This window comes from Sardina pilchardus, chromosome 2, assembly GCF_963854185.1.
Source record: "Sardina pilchardus chromosome 2, fSarPil1.1, whole genome shotgun sequence".
Taxonomy (NCBI): Eukaryota; Metazoa; Chordata; class Actinopteri; order Clupeiformes; family Clupeidae; genus Sardina; species Sardina pilchardus.
Genome location: NC_084995.1, coordinates 33,126,469 through 33,145,519, shown reverse-complemented (window position 1 = coordinate 33,145,519; position 19,051 = coordinate 33,126,469). Strand labels below are relative to the sequence as shown.

General features: G+C 43.9%; 1 protein-coding gene across 1 annotated transcript in view; it reads left to right on the top strand.

Moving 5' to 3' along the window:
• Window positions 1-19,051, top strand: part of astn1 (astrotactin 1) — a 129,869-nt gene that overhangs the window by 59,906 nt on the left and 50,912 nt on the right. Inside the window, exons 12-13 of the mRNA XM_062527657.1 lie at window positions 6,619-6,723; window positions 8,736-8,924. Of these exons, the coding sequence (XP_062383641.1) occupies window positions 6,619-6,723; window positions 8,736-8,924 (294 nt within the window). The remainder of the gene's footprint in view (window positions 1-6,618; window positions 6,724-8,735; window positions 8,925-19,051) is intronic.

The following is a 19,051-nucleotide window of genomic DNA, read 5'->3' as shown; positions in this document are numbered from 1 at the left end:
TCACACATGGCAGCAATGAAAAAAAAATCGATAATTTATTATAGCCAGCAGTAATTGGGAAATCGGTGGAAGGTCACGGCTTCTGGAAATCATATTCCGCTAATGCATTAAAGTATATAATCTATGTCACATTGGGTAAATAAGTAGCAGCAATTTCCAAAACGCTGACAGATATACAGATATATTGGTGTATTTTGCATAATCAAGAATTGCATTGGGATTGACAAATTGTGATTTGTGTGTGTTGGTATAGTGTAACAAAGAAGCAAACAGCCATTACTGTCTCCGTTAAATGTCCTTGCTCTTCGCTGGTCATTTGATGAGCAGAGGTCGCTTTGTCCTTGTGCTCTGCTCTGGGCCTCATGCTCCTCTGTGAACACAGTGACAAACAAATGGCTGGTGGTCCACAAGTTAGCTTTCAATATCGCTGTCGCTCTTTCTTCCTCTTTTTTTCTGACCTCATCTGTCTGAGAGCAAGAGCAAACATCTCCAGTGAGTGCAGTGGATTTAGTACTCTCAAAGGACCACGCTGTCATTGTGGGGAGGGTTGCCATAGCCTTGGCTCTCTCCGCACAATTTTCTATTTAATTTAGCCCTCTATAGATTTGTATTTGCTGTTCTGTACACAATTCACATATATGATTCCGAGCTGAGATTAGATTCACAGAACAGGGGAAGTCAACGCATAAAAAACGGAGGAAGATGATTGGCTCCTGTGCATCTTTCATTTCATTTGCAAGCCTGCTGTAATTGCCCTGCAGTTGGATAAACCTTGTTAAACATCCACTCTGCCCCCCACACATACACATACACACACACACACACACACACACACACACACACAAACACGCACACATGCACACACGCACACACACACTCACACACACACACACACACACACACACACACACATACACGCACGCACGCACGCACGCACGCACGCACGCACGCACGCACGCACGCACGCACGCACGCACGCACGCACGCACGCACGCACGCACGCACACACACACACACACACACACACACACACACACACACACACACACAAACACACACGCACACACACACAAACACTCCTTCCCTGCTATAGTACCAGTATGGGACATCAGCTGGAGAAACAATTAATTGTTTAGGTTTCCAGGCAATTAGAGTTTACGGGCCTGCATGCCCAGATAACTTGTTTTACTACTCAAGCCTCTTTCCTTGCTCGAGAGATAATTGCTCTGTTAATGGCCGTTTGGAATGAGGAGTACATATACAGGCATGCACTGCCCAGGACGCGAGGGCTTCCATCACCCCGAGCCGCTCTGTGGGATGAGTAAACTTATGTCATTTTCTCCAAGGTTGGGAGTTCATCAATTAATGGTGGTCATATGCCTTGTCATTATGTTGTGCAGTTTGTCTGCTTCTCTGCATACATTTACTCGTTAATGAGGAATACATATACATATTTTCAGCAAGACAGTAGACACAGAATTTTCTGGCATACATGCAAAAAAAACTGGTGCCCCCATTAAAATTCAATTTTAGGAGTAGCCCTCAATGGTAATCACATTTGGGCTTTAATTTATTCTTTGACACTGATTAATTGCATTGAATTGCTGAAGCCATTTCCTGCCGTAAACGTCAATTAATTAGCTGACAACATTAGATGTGATAATTAATACAGTGGGGGCCTCAGCATGGGTCCTTCCAGCCTTTAGGGGTGGCCTAGACAATGCCTGGCTCTGCCTAGGAACACCTACTGCAGCTGAGCCAGCAAGTGTTTTTTTTTTCTCTTTGTTGTGGTTTTTGGAACACCAAAAATAAAGAGGGCCGCGGGGAGACACACTTCCCTGCCTGATTTATGGGCCGCGTTCTCGTTACGGACAGTTGTCCATTCTGCGCTGTCAGGCGCCTCCCCCTGTTGCTTCTCAGCGGCGCGGCGACGAGGTCCCGTGGATGGCGGACCGGCCGGACGGACATTGAATGGCAGTGATTCATGCGGCTACACAGGGTCCCTCTCCCAAAGTCCCTCTCAATTAAACCGCCAGCATATGGCCCAGTGACCGTTAAAGCGGAGAGCCTTGTCGGGAGGCCGGCGAGTGATCCCTCCTTCAACATTGGGGGATAAAAAGGGGATAAAAAAAAATCACCTTGGCCTCGCCAGAGACGTCTCCTCCACAGCCATCTGCCACTGGTGCTCCCCATGATTGATGTCAGTTTGGGTTGCCCCTAAATATTGTTTTTTTTTTTTCCATTGCGTGACACATTACCAAACAGTAGTAGGTAACCAAGATATAAGTGCTGTCACTACACACTCATAGCTTCACATCATTTGTCTTAAAGTGTGCTACACCGTGTGTTGTTCAGATGTGAAGGACAGAATCTATAATAATCTTCTGTAAGGTCACTCATCTTTAACCTGGACGTGCCCATAATGAATCATGTTTACGTGGGCAGCGGCACTGACCTGCTGTCATCGCATACATTCCATAAGAGGTCGCAACCTATACACAACCTATATGCAACCTAATACCGAACTCATGACCTTTGTTTCTCATTTACTTGCAAATAAATTGGATTATTTTTAGGATAATCGGATTTGAATATGTTATCATGCTGTATCTGTTTATGATATTTATAATGAATCCTTGTGAAACTTGAGCAGGTGAAAAGTTCCCTGTTGTTGTTGTTGTGTGTGTTGTTGTCGTTGCGTGTGCTCTTGTCAAGGTGTGATGCCTGAGCTGTGCCCCTCTGATCTCTGGTGGCAGGACCTGTGCAAACTGATGTGATCCAAGCCTGAGCTTGTTGAGCCACTCTGAGGGAATATGATTATGGCTACCTGGACAAGCTCTCAGGCTCTCAGGAAATAGCCCCTTGCGCAGACTAGAACAACAATGCTAGTGCTTCTTGGTTGTTCTTTTTGGTAAAACTATCTCTACTCTGTGTTCTTTTTTGAAATTGCTCAGAGCATACAGTACGTCACATGCTCAGAATGCCATTGCCATAGAGATGGTGAATGTCATAGAAGGCTGTGAATGGACCATCTCCAGCCTAAATAGCTGATTTCCTGATTTCTCACTCTCCTCATCAAGGACTTAGCTCCCCCGATGAGCCATTACCATTTCTCCCTCGGAGTCATTTTAAATCAGAGGAGTGGCCGAGCTCTTATGTTACATCTTCTGCCCATCTGCTGTTTTAAGCTTTGAGTCAGTTTTATTCTGTACAATATCCATGTTTATCGTTTTCTTTCTGTATTTATTTAAGTCCTGTATGTATTCAGCATAGATTTGCTTATGGTCATTTCATTTGTCTTAAGCATTTTCTTTTTACTTACTGATAGTTTTATCTTTTCGTCGTCTTATTATATTGATTTTATAGCTTATATGTCCTGTATGTTGTCTTAGGTTTCTTTTGCCTTTTCAACCTGTAAGTTGATTACCACCCAATATTTTCCCGTGCAGACATACAGGACAATGGTTGAGAGGTTTTAAGTACTTTTGAAGATAGTACATTTTCCCCCCCTTTTTATTGTAGTGATACCGTATCATCCGATATTCATCTCCGTTTACTGTTACCCTCATGCTTTCTGGAAAGCGCGTGTAGAGGGTGCTATCCCGACAGTCTGACCGCTGCCTTCCCATTAGCTTAGCGCTCGGCATCGGAGGTTAGTCCCCCCCTCCTGTTCCATCATTTTCTCCCCATAGTCATCCATTCTTCAGCTCATCCAAGAGTGAAATGGAACATGAGGTCTCGCTGTTAATGGGGTTTCATGAGCCATAAGATGGCTTCCACCAGTGGTTGTCGTCATGAATCTTCCACTGAGAGGATTCTAAATAGGAGGATTTGGCCATGCCACAGTGAGTTATGGGCTCTTTGGGGGATCTTTTTCGGCTGCTGCGAGCTGTACGTGAGAGAGAGAGCGGGAGAGAGAAGTGTGCTCATGTGTCTCTCGGTGTGTTGGGAGATAGGGGGTTGGGAGGGGGAGGGGGGGAGGGTGTAAAAATGCAAGAGTCTGTTTGCTCAGTACAGTGCATGCCTCTGTGACCACAATTATGTCTGAGCGGTGTTTGATCTTGTTCTTCTTCTTCTCAGGGTCTGCCAGGGTTTCATTGTCCTTGATTTTTTTTTTATTTAGATTTTTCTTCTTTCTTTCTTTCTTTCTTTCTTTCTCTTTATCTCATCCTCTCTTCTTCTTCTTCTTCTTGTTTTTTTTCTCTCTCCTGGATGCTACATATGTTCATTCTCTGTATGATGCCACCACCCACAGGCCCAGCGCAGAGGGCCAGAGAAGTGACTGGAGTCTCTGAACTCGTGTTTGTGATGTGAAGTTCGCTCATATTAATCACTCTGTCAGTCAGTGGCAGAGCGACGCACCCACTGGGAGTGTGTGTGTGGGTGTGTGTGTGTGTGTATGTATGTATGTGTGTGTGTGTGTGTGTGTGTGTGTGTGTGTGTGGTGGTGGTGGGGTTACAAGACGACAAGGCCTTCTGAAGCTGAGGAGTTTGTGCTGGGGAAAAAAGAGGAGGAATGCAGGCTGTGCACTCCCTACACGTTTGGGGCTTGTTATTCATTTTAAAACTGACACATGCTGCACTGAGTCGCACACGTTCTACTGGGGTGGGGTGGGGTGGGGTGGGGTGGGTTGGTGTCGGAGCGCTGGGGTAGTCCCCTGTTTGGCCGGATAAAAGTAAGAGTCACTGAAAAACTGAGGATACACAGAGAAACTGAAGATACTGCGTGAGCAGCACATTTAGGGCCTATTCGGCATGTTTGTTTTATACATCATGTCAGTCTCACAGAGTGAGGTGGATTTAAAAGATGTGGAAGAATGGAGATGCTGGGAAGAAAAAAAATATATATATATACACACACTATGTACACACTATATACTATGTATACGTGCTGTCTTTATCTTACCTTTAGGACAGTAGCTCTTGATGTGCTCACATAGAGCTGAGCAATGTGAGTTCAACTTTTATTATGTAGACTATTTATTTTTCTCTTATGATTCTCATGCAGATCTGGGAAAAACGAAGCTATGGGTGTTTGATGCTTGATGCATCATACGAAATCACTGTAATGTTCTGCTCTGCTAAGAATTGTATTCTGGGGGTTGGTTAGGGGCTAAGTTAGATTTCATGCCATTATATCTGTTACCAGCTCCTGGAGAATGCACAAGCCCAGTGCCGTTCATTGGCTGGTGCTGCTGCTGCTGCTTTGTGTACAATTGCAAATGGTTGTAAGTAGGCATCAGTGATGTTTCCTGTGCCTGCATTTGAATGCAGACCATTATCTGGTAACTAGACGTGTGGTAATGAGTGTGCACACGGGAATCTGTTTGGTCTACAGGAGAGGACTGCTGTTTGTTAGTTTGTTTACTTTTGGAAAAGATAGGGGCTTATTCCAAATAGCACTCTGCTAGTTTAAAGTGTGTCACGTCATTTTGTCATCTTGGGCTTAGATATGCTGATGTGACACTGAAATAAAACAGTGTAACATGTTGACATGACCGAGGAGGATGCCTCCCTGTGTGTCAACGGAATAATAAACAGTGACTTTTCACATTGTGAGCAACATAATTCCTTTTTTTATTCTAAATTTGTCACATTCTTCTGTCACAGGTCTACAAACACGAGGCTTGAGTGGTGTTTCGCTTTGTTGTGATGTTTTGCGCGTTGACATCCTCCTGATATGTTAAACATGAAAACAGGTGGGATTGATGTATGGCTACGATTCCTCTCGCAGCGCCAGGTGGCTGACAGTTGCCATAGGAGACGAGGTGATTGATGGCTGAGCCCTGCTTTTACATACGCGCCGATATGAGGGATTCTAACGGGGAACACAACCTCGGGCGCCGTCCTGATGGCTGCCATCCGTTACAGAGATGGGGCTGATGAATGATGCATGCCCCAAACACATTTCATTTACACACACATTTATAATACTGTGTATGCCATTAATAATCTGTTATCTCTAAACAGAGCGCCCTGTCACTTATTACTTTTGGGGTATTTGATATTGGTTTGTGATTACGTGGTCAAATGGCAAGAAATAGCAGGCATCAGCCAGGGTGTACCAGCATCAGCCAGAGTGCACCAGTATGCTGTATACGGCAGGATTCTTGCCATAGAGATTGGAGTACAAACAAATAATGCTGGCACGGCGTTATGTTTTCACCGTCTTTGTGTTGTGTAAGAGATGTGCTGCCTTGACGTCTATGCTGATGATGTTTGATCGATTTGTTGTTTATTTGTCGAGATTAGATTATTCTCTGTTGAAAAGGCAGCCGCTGTCATTTTATTTTCTTTCACTCTAGATGTTGTCAGAACAGATTTAAAGACATCTTTCGTGATTTGATGACAAATATAGATTCCTATTGGTGTCAGTTTATTTTGAATATCCTTAAGCACAATATACTCCAGACGCTCAATAAAAAACTGTTTATTAATTAAGGGAATTATGTTGTTATGCAACCTGCAATATTGAGTATGTTTTTAAATCCATCTTTATTTATGATATGTTAATTCCGCACACAGTACCTAAGGCCACTATATGCTAACCTTATGGTCTTTAAATATCTCTATTTAATAACGGAAAGTTACAACTTTGCTGTATGTTTTCTCTTTCAGGAATGGTGAACTACAGTGAGGTCACTGGCTATCCTCTTGTTCAGCACTGGAGACTGAGATCCATCCTGTACCACGTCAAGCTGAATCAGTGGGTGCTCTCCCAAGGTAAATCATTACGGGAACTTTTCCCTCCATTTCCCCCCGCAGAGCCACACACGGCTCGGCGGGGTGCCTCAGTTCAGGCGGCGAGCGAGGAGAGGGAGGCTGATGACATTTAGAGGAACTTTAGACCTGTGGCTGACATCCTGAATTTGCACCACTGAGCGCGCCGTGCCTCGCCTCGCCTCGGCTCTGCTCCGTCTCTTTTTATGGTCTGCTGCGCTGATATTCTCATACGGCTTCTGGAATCTGCCCAGGCCTGCCATATAGTCGTCATGAAATAAGACCACCGCTGCGATATGTTTTTTTTTTTTTTCTTTTTTTCTTTTTTTATTCTGGGGAAAGGTTGCATTCTCAGGAGCGCTTGGGTCTGTCTGCAGAGAGAGAGAGAGAGAGAGAGAGAGAGAGAGAGTAAAAGTTCTATTCACTGGACTTCTGGAGGTTTCTTTTCTCTAAAGGACCTTGAGTTGGATGTACTTTAAAGTAAATGATCTTGTCATAGGAACACGGATGGATAGAGTCCAGTGTTAATTGTGTACATATACCGCCTTAGTTGATATACAGTATTATGTTTAGCTGTATCGATATACTGTATGCCTTCAGCCTCAGAAGGGCATTCTCATAATAGTCCTGAGATGCCAGACTCATTGTTAGTCCTCTCTGTTCATCTTCCAAGGCCATTGCATTTGTCAGTGAATTTTTCAATTGGTGAAAGGCTGTTAGCCACTTAGTGGACTTTAACACTACATTTCATTGAAAAGAGAGGCTTTTATACTGACATGTCTTTGGAAATTCCAGATACTGAAGAACAAAGACATAGGACAGTGTTTACATGCAGTAGGGCCCTGAAAATAAGATGCCGAAGCCAGCAAAGGTAGATGTTTGACTAGATAGACTGGCATTTCCATCAGCATGAGATGACAAACACCGAATGTAGACTTAAAAGGAATGCTGCTTCAATATGTGAAATGATTTGGATGCGGCTTAGACCAAACAGACCCTGTGTGATTTTGTATCGATTTTAGCCCAGAGTCAATACCAAATGACAAACTCGGCCCGAATTCCTGAGCAATGTGTCGTATAGTCTGTGCAGGCTCACAATGTCCAATTAGAAGACGTCATAATGAACAGATGTCTTGCATTGTGAGCGGTCCAGCATCCAGTGTGAATGCAACAAATACATCTGAATGAAACATACAGTCTGAGTTACTATATTGTTGCAACTGAAGAAAAAAAAATCGTAGTGTGTGCCCTGCTTTAGAATTGAGTTCTCCTATCATCATTTGCCTGCCGTTTCTCCAGCCACTTCCTCCCTATTAGCATTTGAAGTCTTCATTTTTCATGTGGCAGAGCTGAGCATAAGTTGGAGTTTACCGATCCTTAGCCCAGATATCAAAGCACCATTTTTCATAAAGAGTTGTTTTGTGTGCGCCTCTCTCTTGCGGGTTGCAGTGCAGAACAGGCGTGGGGGTGGAGGTTACTGCAGACGGGATATTAAAGTCAGCGCTCGCCTCCGATAATGGTACACTTTAATGCACTCTACAGCATGTCCAGTGTTTTCCAAAGATATAAATAACACGAAAAACCAAAGAACACTAGTGTGCATAGGTAGGACTATAAGCAGGCTTTGGAGTGTGAATCTACAGCATGCTTTGCTTTTGAAAATCATGATAGTGGTATCATTTCATATATAAGCCAGACAGTTCAACACCTCACCAGAAACCATCTGTATAATTCAAAGCAATGGAAATTCTGTCAAATTGCAACATATTGTTGTGTATAAAATGGGGTAGTTCTGATATTTTATTCACTTCTGTTGAGTTTTATTTTCCGACGTTTTGTGTCAGACCTGTAAAATGAAAGGTAAAGTTTAATGTGACAGTCTATTTGCCAGTGCTGCTCACTCTGGTTTTATGCCCTCTCTAGTGCAGTTCCATTTGCCTCGGTAGAGGACAAGCCTGTTTTCCACTGTCTGAAAGCACCAGTCTCTTCCCCTTTCTGTCTCTTCATGTCTCCAGCCTTCAGTTCAGCCGTTCACTCACTGGATGGAGCCACTCTCCGCAGTGACTTTGTTTCCATCCTGAAGGAGTTCGGGAACCACTTCATCCAGGAGGCTGTCTACGGGTTCGAGGAGTCCTGCACCATCTGGTATCCCAACAAACAAGTCCAAAGGCAGCTTTGGCTGGAGTACCAGGACATCAGCAAAGGTAATTGGAAAATGAAAGCCAATCTCAAATGTGTCTGATTGTCCGTGTTAGACGGAAGAAAGCATGGCCATTGTTTACGTCCAACAATGGTGGGACATTTTCAGGTTTTGGTTTGGCCACCCTCAGTTTGTCTCGAGAAAAGGTCATGAAGCTGTATAAAACAAGACTCAAAAAGTTTGCTTTTCTGTTTTGAACAACAAAGACACATTTCCCCCCCCCCCCAGCCCCCTTCTCCTCTCCACCCACCTTGACAAAATGCTATTCTGTGCTTCCATTTACCACGGCTTGAAATGGTTTTTTTTTTGCGCGTATGCCATGTTTGTACACTGGCAATGGCAGCCTGAGACAACACCTTTCCCCGGGGAGGCCTGCCACAGCTGTTCTGCAGGTAGAGGTAGAGTGGAGGAGAGGAGCGGAGAGGAGAGATGGGGGCCCCCTGCGCAGATGTCAGGGGCAGACTCAGCTGGTCAGCTGACCGGCAAATCTGGGCCAGTTGCCTCTCATACCCTCACGCCGTAGTTAGAAAAACAAAGCAGGCTGTGGCCAACGGACAAGGTCAGGACAAAACAAAACAAAAAAAATGGTGTCCCAACAGGGGAGCTGTAACGCAGCGGTAGCATCAGCGGTAGCATCAGCGGTAGCATCAGCGGTAGCGCCCATTACTACATTTGGGTCTGGTGCCCATGGAGACCCAGCTCCGACTTCCACCTGAGGTCATTTCCTGAGCCCACTCTCTACACTCTACACTAAATTGTCAACAAAGGCTTCAAAAGATAACTTTTAAAAAAATCCCCACACCAGACTGCTGAGTGATGAGGAGAGGACATAATGTCAGACGCACTCTATAGTCTACAGGCTGCTGCAGCGGTGGTGGGAACTAGCTCCTCCACGAGACTCCTCTATCGCATTGCATACCCGCTGATTTTCACTCTCACTACCCACGTCAAGTGTTTACTGTGTAGGCAGCCTAGACTGTGAGTTGCCTAAAGAGACAGAACCAGAAAGTTCTTCCTTGGGTGAGATTGTTTGTCTTAAAATAGGAAAGTGAATGCAGATATAGACAGATACAGAATTTACCCTCCGCACGCACAGTGACTGCGGGCCAACCTGCCAGGCAAAATATACTCTGTGCAATGTTGGTGCCATTTCTTCTGGGTCCCAATGCCCCTCTGCTTTTTGTGTCTGTGAACAGCACCAGCAGGACAGGCGCTCATGATGAATGACAAATGATTCCATTGTTAAGAGACTGTTCTGCATTATAAGATCTCAGTGCTGAAAGACTTGAAAGTGAAAATTCTCAGTCCATTTTTCTTTTTTTTCCTTTTTTTTTGTGCAGTTTACTGAACATTTGCCCAGGCCAAGCAATCAGTCTTTTTGCCGTTGCTGTTGTTTTTCTCTTCTAAGACAAAAGCAGATAAGTAATGACCTCTCTCCGCACGGCGTTTCAGTCCACTAAACCCAGCCCCATTGTTTCCTGTGCTCGAATCGACCACTCTCCTGACGTCCAAGGGCACCACGCCTCGCCTTTCACATGGAACGTGCGCTGGCTCTGATGGATTCTCTGAAGTGATTGAGTTCTCCCAGCCCACCTGAGATCGCCATTATTCTTCATTGTGCGCGCCAGTCTCTTTGCCACGGCCATGTGCCACAATTACACTATTAAATGCGCAGCATGCAGTGGGCTTTGGAAAACCTTGGGCAAATATTTGGTTGTATTCTGTCATCCCGCGTCAGTCTGTGACAGCTGAAGTTCTCAAGTCTTTAAATGGTGGACAGGCGCTGCGTGCATGCCATTCACACTCAGGTCAGAGAGAGCGATGTGAAAGAGCTGCGTCCACAGAATACTGAAGTGACAGGAAATTCTCTTCATTTCTCCAGTGTCTTGGAGAAAGGTCCTGCTCTTTGGGTACGGATAATGAGACCACAGGAGAGTTTGCTGATCCATGTACACACCCGCACCCCAAAATACATGAGCCCCTCTGGGCTTGGGGCGTGTGTTGGCTAATAATTTTTTGCATTTTTACAGGGCAAATGCCTGCCGGTGATTTATGCATGTTAATCTGGGTATCTAGATGGATGTAATGGAAACTTGACTAATGCATGGTAAGAAGACTAAAAAATATGCTAACACAGCCTATTAAAATGAGTGTAACACAAGAGAAACGATAAAAAATGTAGACAGTTTTGGCAAGATTGGCATGCATATCAAAGAAAGTGAACTATCTGCCTACCACAGGTGACTTGCCTTCAGTTGTTTATGCAAGTGGTTTATGCAAATTGAGGTAGAGAACTTTTGGTGATTCTTATCATAATAATGTCCATGAGTAAGTCTAAACGTGTTGAGATTTTGGAAGCGTGCAGTTACAAAGTTTGGGAAAGACTGCAACTGCAAAGTTTGAGAGACACTGCAAACTAGGAAAGTGTCTATGAAATTAATTTAGTATACATGCCGTCTCTTTTTGAATAGTACCTGTAAGACCACACTAAAGCCTATTGGAGAGTGTGGCGACCTTTGCTATTGCTACGGAAATCTCCCACTCTCCTCTGCAATTGCACACACTCGAGCCAGAAGAACAGCATCCAGTCATTACATAAGATGGTGACCTGGTGCCTCTTATTGAGAAAGACAGCAGATAGGCTCATGAGGAATAATGGGTACTTAGTCGCCTGTTATGAAAGATGTTAAGGTAAAAAAAACAAAGCTCAGATGGCTGTTGGGATTGAAGAGGTAGTTGCAGGCCATTGTGCTTTGATTTAGACTCTGTGTTTTTGTTAAAAATAAAACTGCAGCAGGTGTTGCATTGGTCTTTTTTGTATGTGAAGTTTATTAGTGTTGATCTATTTATTTCTTTGTTTTGTTTTGTTATTCTTAAGATCCAGTACAGAATATCAGTTATAAAACTGACCCCAGTGAGAAGCTGTATCCGTTTGTCATAAATTGTCAACAGGGACTTGTGCTCTTTAATCAATAAGATATTGTGATAGTCAAGTGCACTTGACATGTCTGAGACTATACATCCCTCTTTGGCGAAATGTCTCGTCCAAACAGTTCGGCTGTGGATCGTGTTTTCTCAACATAAATCTGCAGCGGTTCAGTTGACACAGGGTTCTTTCATGCCCGTAAATAAAAACAAGTCCATTTCCAGGCAAACAGCTAGGTTGTATATTAGCACATGTAAAATCCTCATCCTCTCTCTCCACTGAGGAGAGGACGGCTGAAGTACCTCCACTGTGGAGCGGGTATTCGTCGCCCCTCGGTTTCTCTCGGCTCATCCTCTCCTCTCGAACACAGTTCTCCTGACAGCAGGGTCAGAGGGCAACGACTGAGCAGGACAGAGCTGCCTTGCTGGACACGCTTGCCAGAGAACATGAGGGGGAAGACAGAGAGAGAGAGATGGAGAGAGAGAGAGAGAGAGAGTGAGAGAGAGAGAGAGAGAGAGAGAGAGATGGAGAGGGAGAGGCAGAGAGAGAGAGAGAGAGAGAGAGAGAGAGAGAGAGAGAGATGAGGAGGGAGAGGTAAACTTGCTCTCCTTTGCCCCAGGCTTGAATTAAGGTCATGGGGAGACTAAAGAGACAGTGGATCTCTCTTAAGCCTGATATGATGCTGGCATGGAGGGGAGGATAGAGAGGTGAGGAGAGAGGAGAGGAGAGAGGAGAGGAGATGGAAGGTGAAAGTAGAGCACAGGAAGAGAGAGAGAGAGAGAAGCAGAGAAAAGAGGTAGGTGTGTGAGAGAGAGAGAGAGAGAGAGAGAGAGAGAGGATGGGGAGAAGAGAAATTGAGGAGAGCGCCTGGGCCGTCATCACAGAGCCCACACTTCACCTTCACCCGGGCTGGCTCTCCAGATGCCTCAGGGCCTCCTGTGTGCTCACAGGCCTGCACAGGAGCTCATGAGGAGGGCATGTGCAGTGAGAGAGAAAAGCAGAGGAAAAGAGGTGTGTGTGTGTGTGGTGTGTGTGTGAGAGAGAGAGAGAGAGAGAGTGTGTGTGTGTGTGTGTGTGTGTGGGGGGGGGGGTGTAGAGGCAGATGTCTTTAGTCAGGAACATGACATCAGTTAGAAAGACACAGCAGAAGGTAGGTGGGTGGAAGATATCTTCCATCGCACTTGTCAAATATAAATAACCTCTGCATTACAATTAACACTGATATGAACGTTCTCACTTGTATGATGTATGTTTTTCCTCTTTCTCTCACTCATGCCTGGGGTTGAAAAAAAAAAACTTTAACAACACGCACACTTAAAAGAGGGAGCTATAGATATAATATCATACATTCATTATAGTAATAGCTTTCTTATTAAAAAATCATCAGGATACTCCCTCCATTGATTAGGCCTAAGAGTTTATTGTGAGGGCTAAGTGTCATATTTCATTTGCTGATACATATAACTTGGAGCCATTACTAAAAAATTAACATAAATTTGCCATGAAGATTTTAGATGAGTCACCTGCCTAATGTGTTAACATTAGTGATTTTCTTTTGTGATGTGACATTTCTGCACTGGCAGCCTGACAATGTAAGATTAAGCTACACAGCTTCCTGTCTCTTAGGTTCTATCAGTTTGTCTATCATCTTAACTCACACAATGACACCCCTATCTCCTTTTGCCACAACCCAGTTAGCTCTAAAAGTTTGATCACTAGATTTGGTCGGGCTGTCTTAGTAGTCAGATTGCTTTGGCTCTGCTGTAAAAGAAAATGTCCCCATACCACTGTTATGTAGCTGGTTCTGCAAAATGGTAATTTTAGGAGCTATCTTTCAACTCATCATGCTGAAGGTATTGGCCTTAAATATGCTGTATGCACATATTCTAATCTGGTGCCCATGTCAGGACTGCCTAATACGCATCTCTACAACTCAGCACTAGCCGGCTGTAGGTCCTCATATCTCCAACGCAGCAGTTGTGCAGCATGATAGAAGGGGGATGCACACCTAAATTCAAGCGTCTAGGCACGAAGATGATATTCACAGTTTGTATGCGTGCTTGACCATGGTGAAATATTTAATGGCACGCAATCAACAATTCCCAACCAATCCATTGTAATTATCTGTGAGGCAGATGGAATTGTTCTAAATTCTGTGTCTGTGGCTTCACGGCTCATCAGTTTGTATATTCAGCCTGAATGGGAAAAAAAAGGCAAACGTGCAGTTCAGCATGTTAAGGAGTGTTTTGAGGTCAGCCTCGTAAGGAAACGGAGCTAAATTTATTTCAAACGGCAAGAAATATTTCAACGTCACAATGTCCCTGTTGATCTTGTTAGTCGCGCCACCTGGGAGAGGGGAAGGTTTGTGTGGCAGACGTTCGTTTGAGGTCCTCTCCTTTGTCCAGAGGTAATTTGGAGTAATGTACAGGGCTGCTTGTCCTTCAGCATGGGAGGGGGGGGGGGGGGGGGGGCATTGTCTCTCGACACCCTCTGGACTTGTAGTGAACAGAGTCTTGTCTGTGGTAAAGCATCTGGCAGCCTGAGCATTTCTGGATTACATTCTCTCTCGTCTCTGTCTCTGTGTCTCTTCTCTCCTTCTCCCTCTCTCTCTCTCTCTCTCTCTATCTCTCTCGCTCTCTCTCTCTCTCCCTCTCTCTCTCTCTCTCTCTCTCTCTTTCTCTCACTCGTCTATCAGTCTCTCTGGTTGACTTCCTTTATTGTAGCTTTAGATTTTAAAAGATGAGCTAAACTGATTTTCCGTCTGAAGCATATCTACTGCTAATGCAAAAATATGACTGGATGATTAAACCCTCTTTGGGTTCAGCAGAAAAGGGAGAGGCGGTGGGGATGGAGTTCCTCTACAGCATTTGGCGTCTCCAAAAAAAAATAAAAATGAAAGCATTTTGAAGGAGATTTCCTGAACTCATGAGAAACTCTCCAGCATCATTTAATGGGGTCATGTGACACAAATAGCATGCTCTCCACAGAGCCATCAGAGCTGTGTTTGAGGCCCATATCTACAAAGTCCGTAGTTTGTGGAAAAAGCCTTTGCCTCCCTCCCGTTCGTCATCTTCCTCAGGCTCCTCTCTGAAGCGTACCAGCTCACAGCCCAGTAATCTCTCAGTGCCCCTCAGTCCTGTTTAATTACTGATCATGCTAGGCCTACATCATGCATCATTGCCTTTTTTTGATCCATGGGACTTTATGAGGAATGAGCTATTCACTGTATCATAACCCTCTTGTTTACATAAATTAGCACACATCAGCGAATATTCCCAGCACTTAAATATTCTAAGAGTAAAATTGTAGCCAATACGAATAGCTGTGCAAATATGATTGAATATTAGAGTTTTTTTTTTTTTAACTGCTTGCGCATAAAACTGTACACACAGTTTCCCAAAACTTTACACATAAAATGCAAAACACCAGAAATAGGAACAATCATAACACAACATTCAAAATTCAATAATTCCTATTCAAAATCTATCTGTCAAATGGACAAGAGAGTTATTTCATTTGTTTTTGTATAGTCTTGATTTGAAATCCAGTAACTTAAAAAGACTGGTCAAGGTGTCTCAGAATGTGAGCTGTGAAGTTTTCATACTGTACATGGGCAGGTTTTTCACTCGCTGTGTACAACATTTCGGGATGCTAAATAGTCTAGGGGCAGAGAGCTTTTATTTCAGTTTTCATCAGCACGGAATATTAAAATGTCTGATTTTAATAGCCTTTTTAATGGCCTCATTGCATTACCAGTCAAATGAATTGACGTGCTGCAGTACAGCAGCACAGGATAGCAATCATAACCCGATTTTGGAATATTTCCCTAGCCATGGTTAGAATGTTGGAATGCATTTTTGTGGCATATCCAATCCACTTTGCATAATGTAATTGATTTTGTTGTTTTGGTAATCAATGCTCACACTTTCAAATAGAACTCCCCCGCACTTGCCCATAGACTCTGCACTTACTGGCCTATATATCTGTCTTTTCATTCTGGAGTGTTGGAGAATTCAGTTGCATCCTTTGTCTCTTGTGGAAATGCTTTGTGTGCAGGAATGGCAGGATGAGCTACTCCACTGAATCCTCTCTTAAGCAAAGGCCTTCTAGGTCAAGCTATGATATGGCATCTCAAAACAAATACAAAGGAAAAGAACTGGTGCATGTAGGGAAAATAAGCCATATACGTATGGCTGAGAATCAGGTGTGTGTGTGTGTGTGTGTGTGTGTGTGTGTGTGTGTGTGTGTGTGTGTGTGTGTGTGTGTGTGTACATGTTATCATTTCTTTGTGCTTATGAATGTGTTTGTGTGTTTTGTTGTTGTTGTTGTTGATGGTGTTGTTGTGTTGTGCTCTGATGCGTGGGGGAGGGCTCTGGCATGGTGGTGTTAACTGGGCCGTGTGGCTTTTGAGGTAGCGCAAATGAAGAGTGATGAGAGCCACGCTTCAGGCTTTTCATCAAGACCACGGCTACTTTGCGGAATGCCTTATCAACGCAATCCAGTGCTCTGATTGGCTGACACTGATCTATGAGCTGTTGGTTTAATGCTTTGTCTGAGGAAATGGATTTTTTTCCCCCCGGTCTTCTTTTGCAAGTGGGGAAAAAAGAAATGGCTAAATTTGAAATCAGGATATAAGATTAAACCACAAAGAAATCACTACTTTATTTGAGCTATTGAAGGTTGGCATATCTCTAGTCTATTTGGAAAATAGCCTGTGAAAAATTAAAGTATATTTTTTGGGGTACAGATCATTTTAAATTTCATTAAAAACGAAGATATGATCAGCCCTTTTGTGTGTGTTGTTAAGGCATCTGTGGGTCTTGTCCAGCAGTCGGAGAGGCTATCTGTGTAGATCTGTGAGGGTCTGTTTGGAGATATCCTGCCTGTGCCCGTACACACAGCACGATGCTCTAATTCAAATATGAGGTCCTCAGCTGCCAGTTGCGGAAGGCACCCATTAAACTACTGACGTAGGCTCTGTGCGATACACTGTGAGATATCAGAGCCTGGCTTAATCCAATGAACCACTAGTGTAGTGTCTCCTCAGGTTAGTACACTTATGTGGAGTCTGCTGAGGCTGCCAGGATCAAATGAAAACGCTATTCTTTATGCCTGCATTAAAATGCATCCCAACAGTATGTGTGCATTACAATGTATTCCGGCTGGAGTGCATGAGTATATGTGTGTGCAGGTCTGAATATGCCCTTCATGCATAGGCTACGTATATTATGCATGACAGCAAGATAGAAACTGCATGCACTGATATTTATATTATAAGTGTATAGACCTCAGGACTGTAATGTTCAAATACAGAGTTGAAATATTCTGTTGAATCAATATGTACCAAAGTGTCAGGGAGAATTAATAGAGATAGAGATAGACAGATCGATCATGAAATGGGTGGACAGTACTTAGGGGATGGAAATATTTATTTTGTTTCATGTTATAAGGAGCCAATCAGCAAGAGCACCCTCTGTAATTCCATCTTAATTAGCCAGGCTAATTTGCCTGTCAAATTTGAAGTGACTGCCTTTTGACTTCAACCACAGGATGGATGTCCTAATTACGACCAAGCAGTAAAAACATGGATGCAATTTGCAATATGCGGGACGTTAAAGTGTGCGAGTGTGTGTTCTGTGCTTTGTGCGAGGACAGGTGTGCGCGTGCATCTTTTCCGTGTGTGTGAGAGAGAATGTTTGCATGCGTATGTGCTGGGAATTAAATTAAGACGGATAAAAAAAAGAGCTGTAAAGACTGAAACATTCCTCTTCTCCTCTATCCTCCTTTTCGAGCCTTGACCACCCCACAGGACTATTCTGTGCAGCACAATTGCCCCCTGTAGGTCAGCGCGGGTAGTGCAGCTCTGTGTGTCTGCACCGGGGCCATGGGGGGGGGGAGCTGCATTTGCTTTAGGGATAAGAAAGCTTGAGATGCCACTGTAGAGTCTCATTAGCTCCTGTTATTGAATTATGAGGGATGATGTAGCGCAAGTTTACCCTGTTTGCAAAGGGAGATGGGGTTCCATCGCTTCTCATTTATGCTTTGGCAGGTTACATCTTGTAGTGGAGGCGCAGCACTGCATGCAGATTAGACTCCAGCCAGCGTGGACACTCTTCTGTCTCTAGACGTGCTGTTTGCCCTCGGCATTCACAATATCAATCTCACAGATGTGCGGCTATTAAATTTGTGGAGATTTATAGCTGAGAAAGTGAAATGCACACATCTAAGCCTACTGGTGAACAGTGACTAAAACCGTGAGTGACTACAGTAATTTCCCGCATATAAGCCGCAGGACAGTGTTTTATGCAAGTTAGAATAAACAAATCATATTAACAACATATTAACTGCCCCCCTGTATTAACCTCATAGCTGAAGAAATTTTGCAAAATCAATGTATAAGCCGCGGCTAATAGTCGGGAAATTACGGTATAGTCTAAATGACTGAATTGACAATTTTGCCTGTTTAGTTAGCTACATTTCGGTATTCAACATGTGTGTTTTGATGTTGAAATAACACAACGTATGTTGAATATGAGTAAAATGATCTTCAATCTCTCGTAAAGTAATGGAACCCAGCCCGTACAGTATGTGTGATAAGCTGTGTGGAAGTCTCCTCTTCCTCATCACTATGCTTTTTAATGGCACGCTAAACAGCCACAGGAACAGGCACACGAGAGGCAGAGCCAGCCTCCTGGCACCGCCTGCCACTGTCACTTGTGGTGCCAGGACACACATGTCCGTCAGGGCACCAATCACCGATGTGACAGCCGCCCATCAGCCATATGGTTGGAAAGAGGCGGCTGTCATGACACCATGACACCAGTGATTTACAGCTCTGCCTTTTCCTCAGCATGCCCCACCATGTGACAGTTATTGCTCCGCGAGATGGAAGTGGTTTCATCTCCGGATAGTGGTGCCAAGGAGACGGCTCTGCATATATTATGTGGCCAGTATCTCATGAGTCACTAAAACTAGTGAATAGCAGTCTTGGAGGTAGTTCATACAGTCTTAAGACAACAACAACAACAACAACAACAACAACAAGAACTAGTGCAGAGCACTTCTTCATAGAAACAAAAGAACGAACAAATGCAACACTAGCACAGTAAGAACTGTGTTGATTGAATATTCTTTACTATTTATAAAATTGTTGTATTAAACATTTTCTATAGACATGTGGCAATTCTTTGGGGGATTTTGCATCG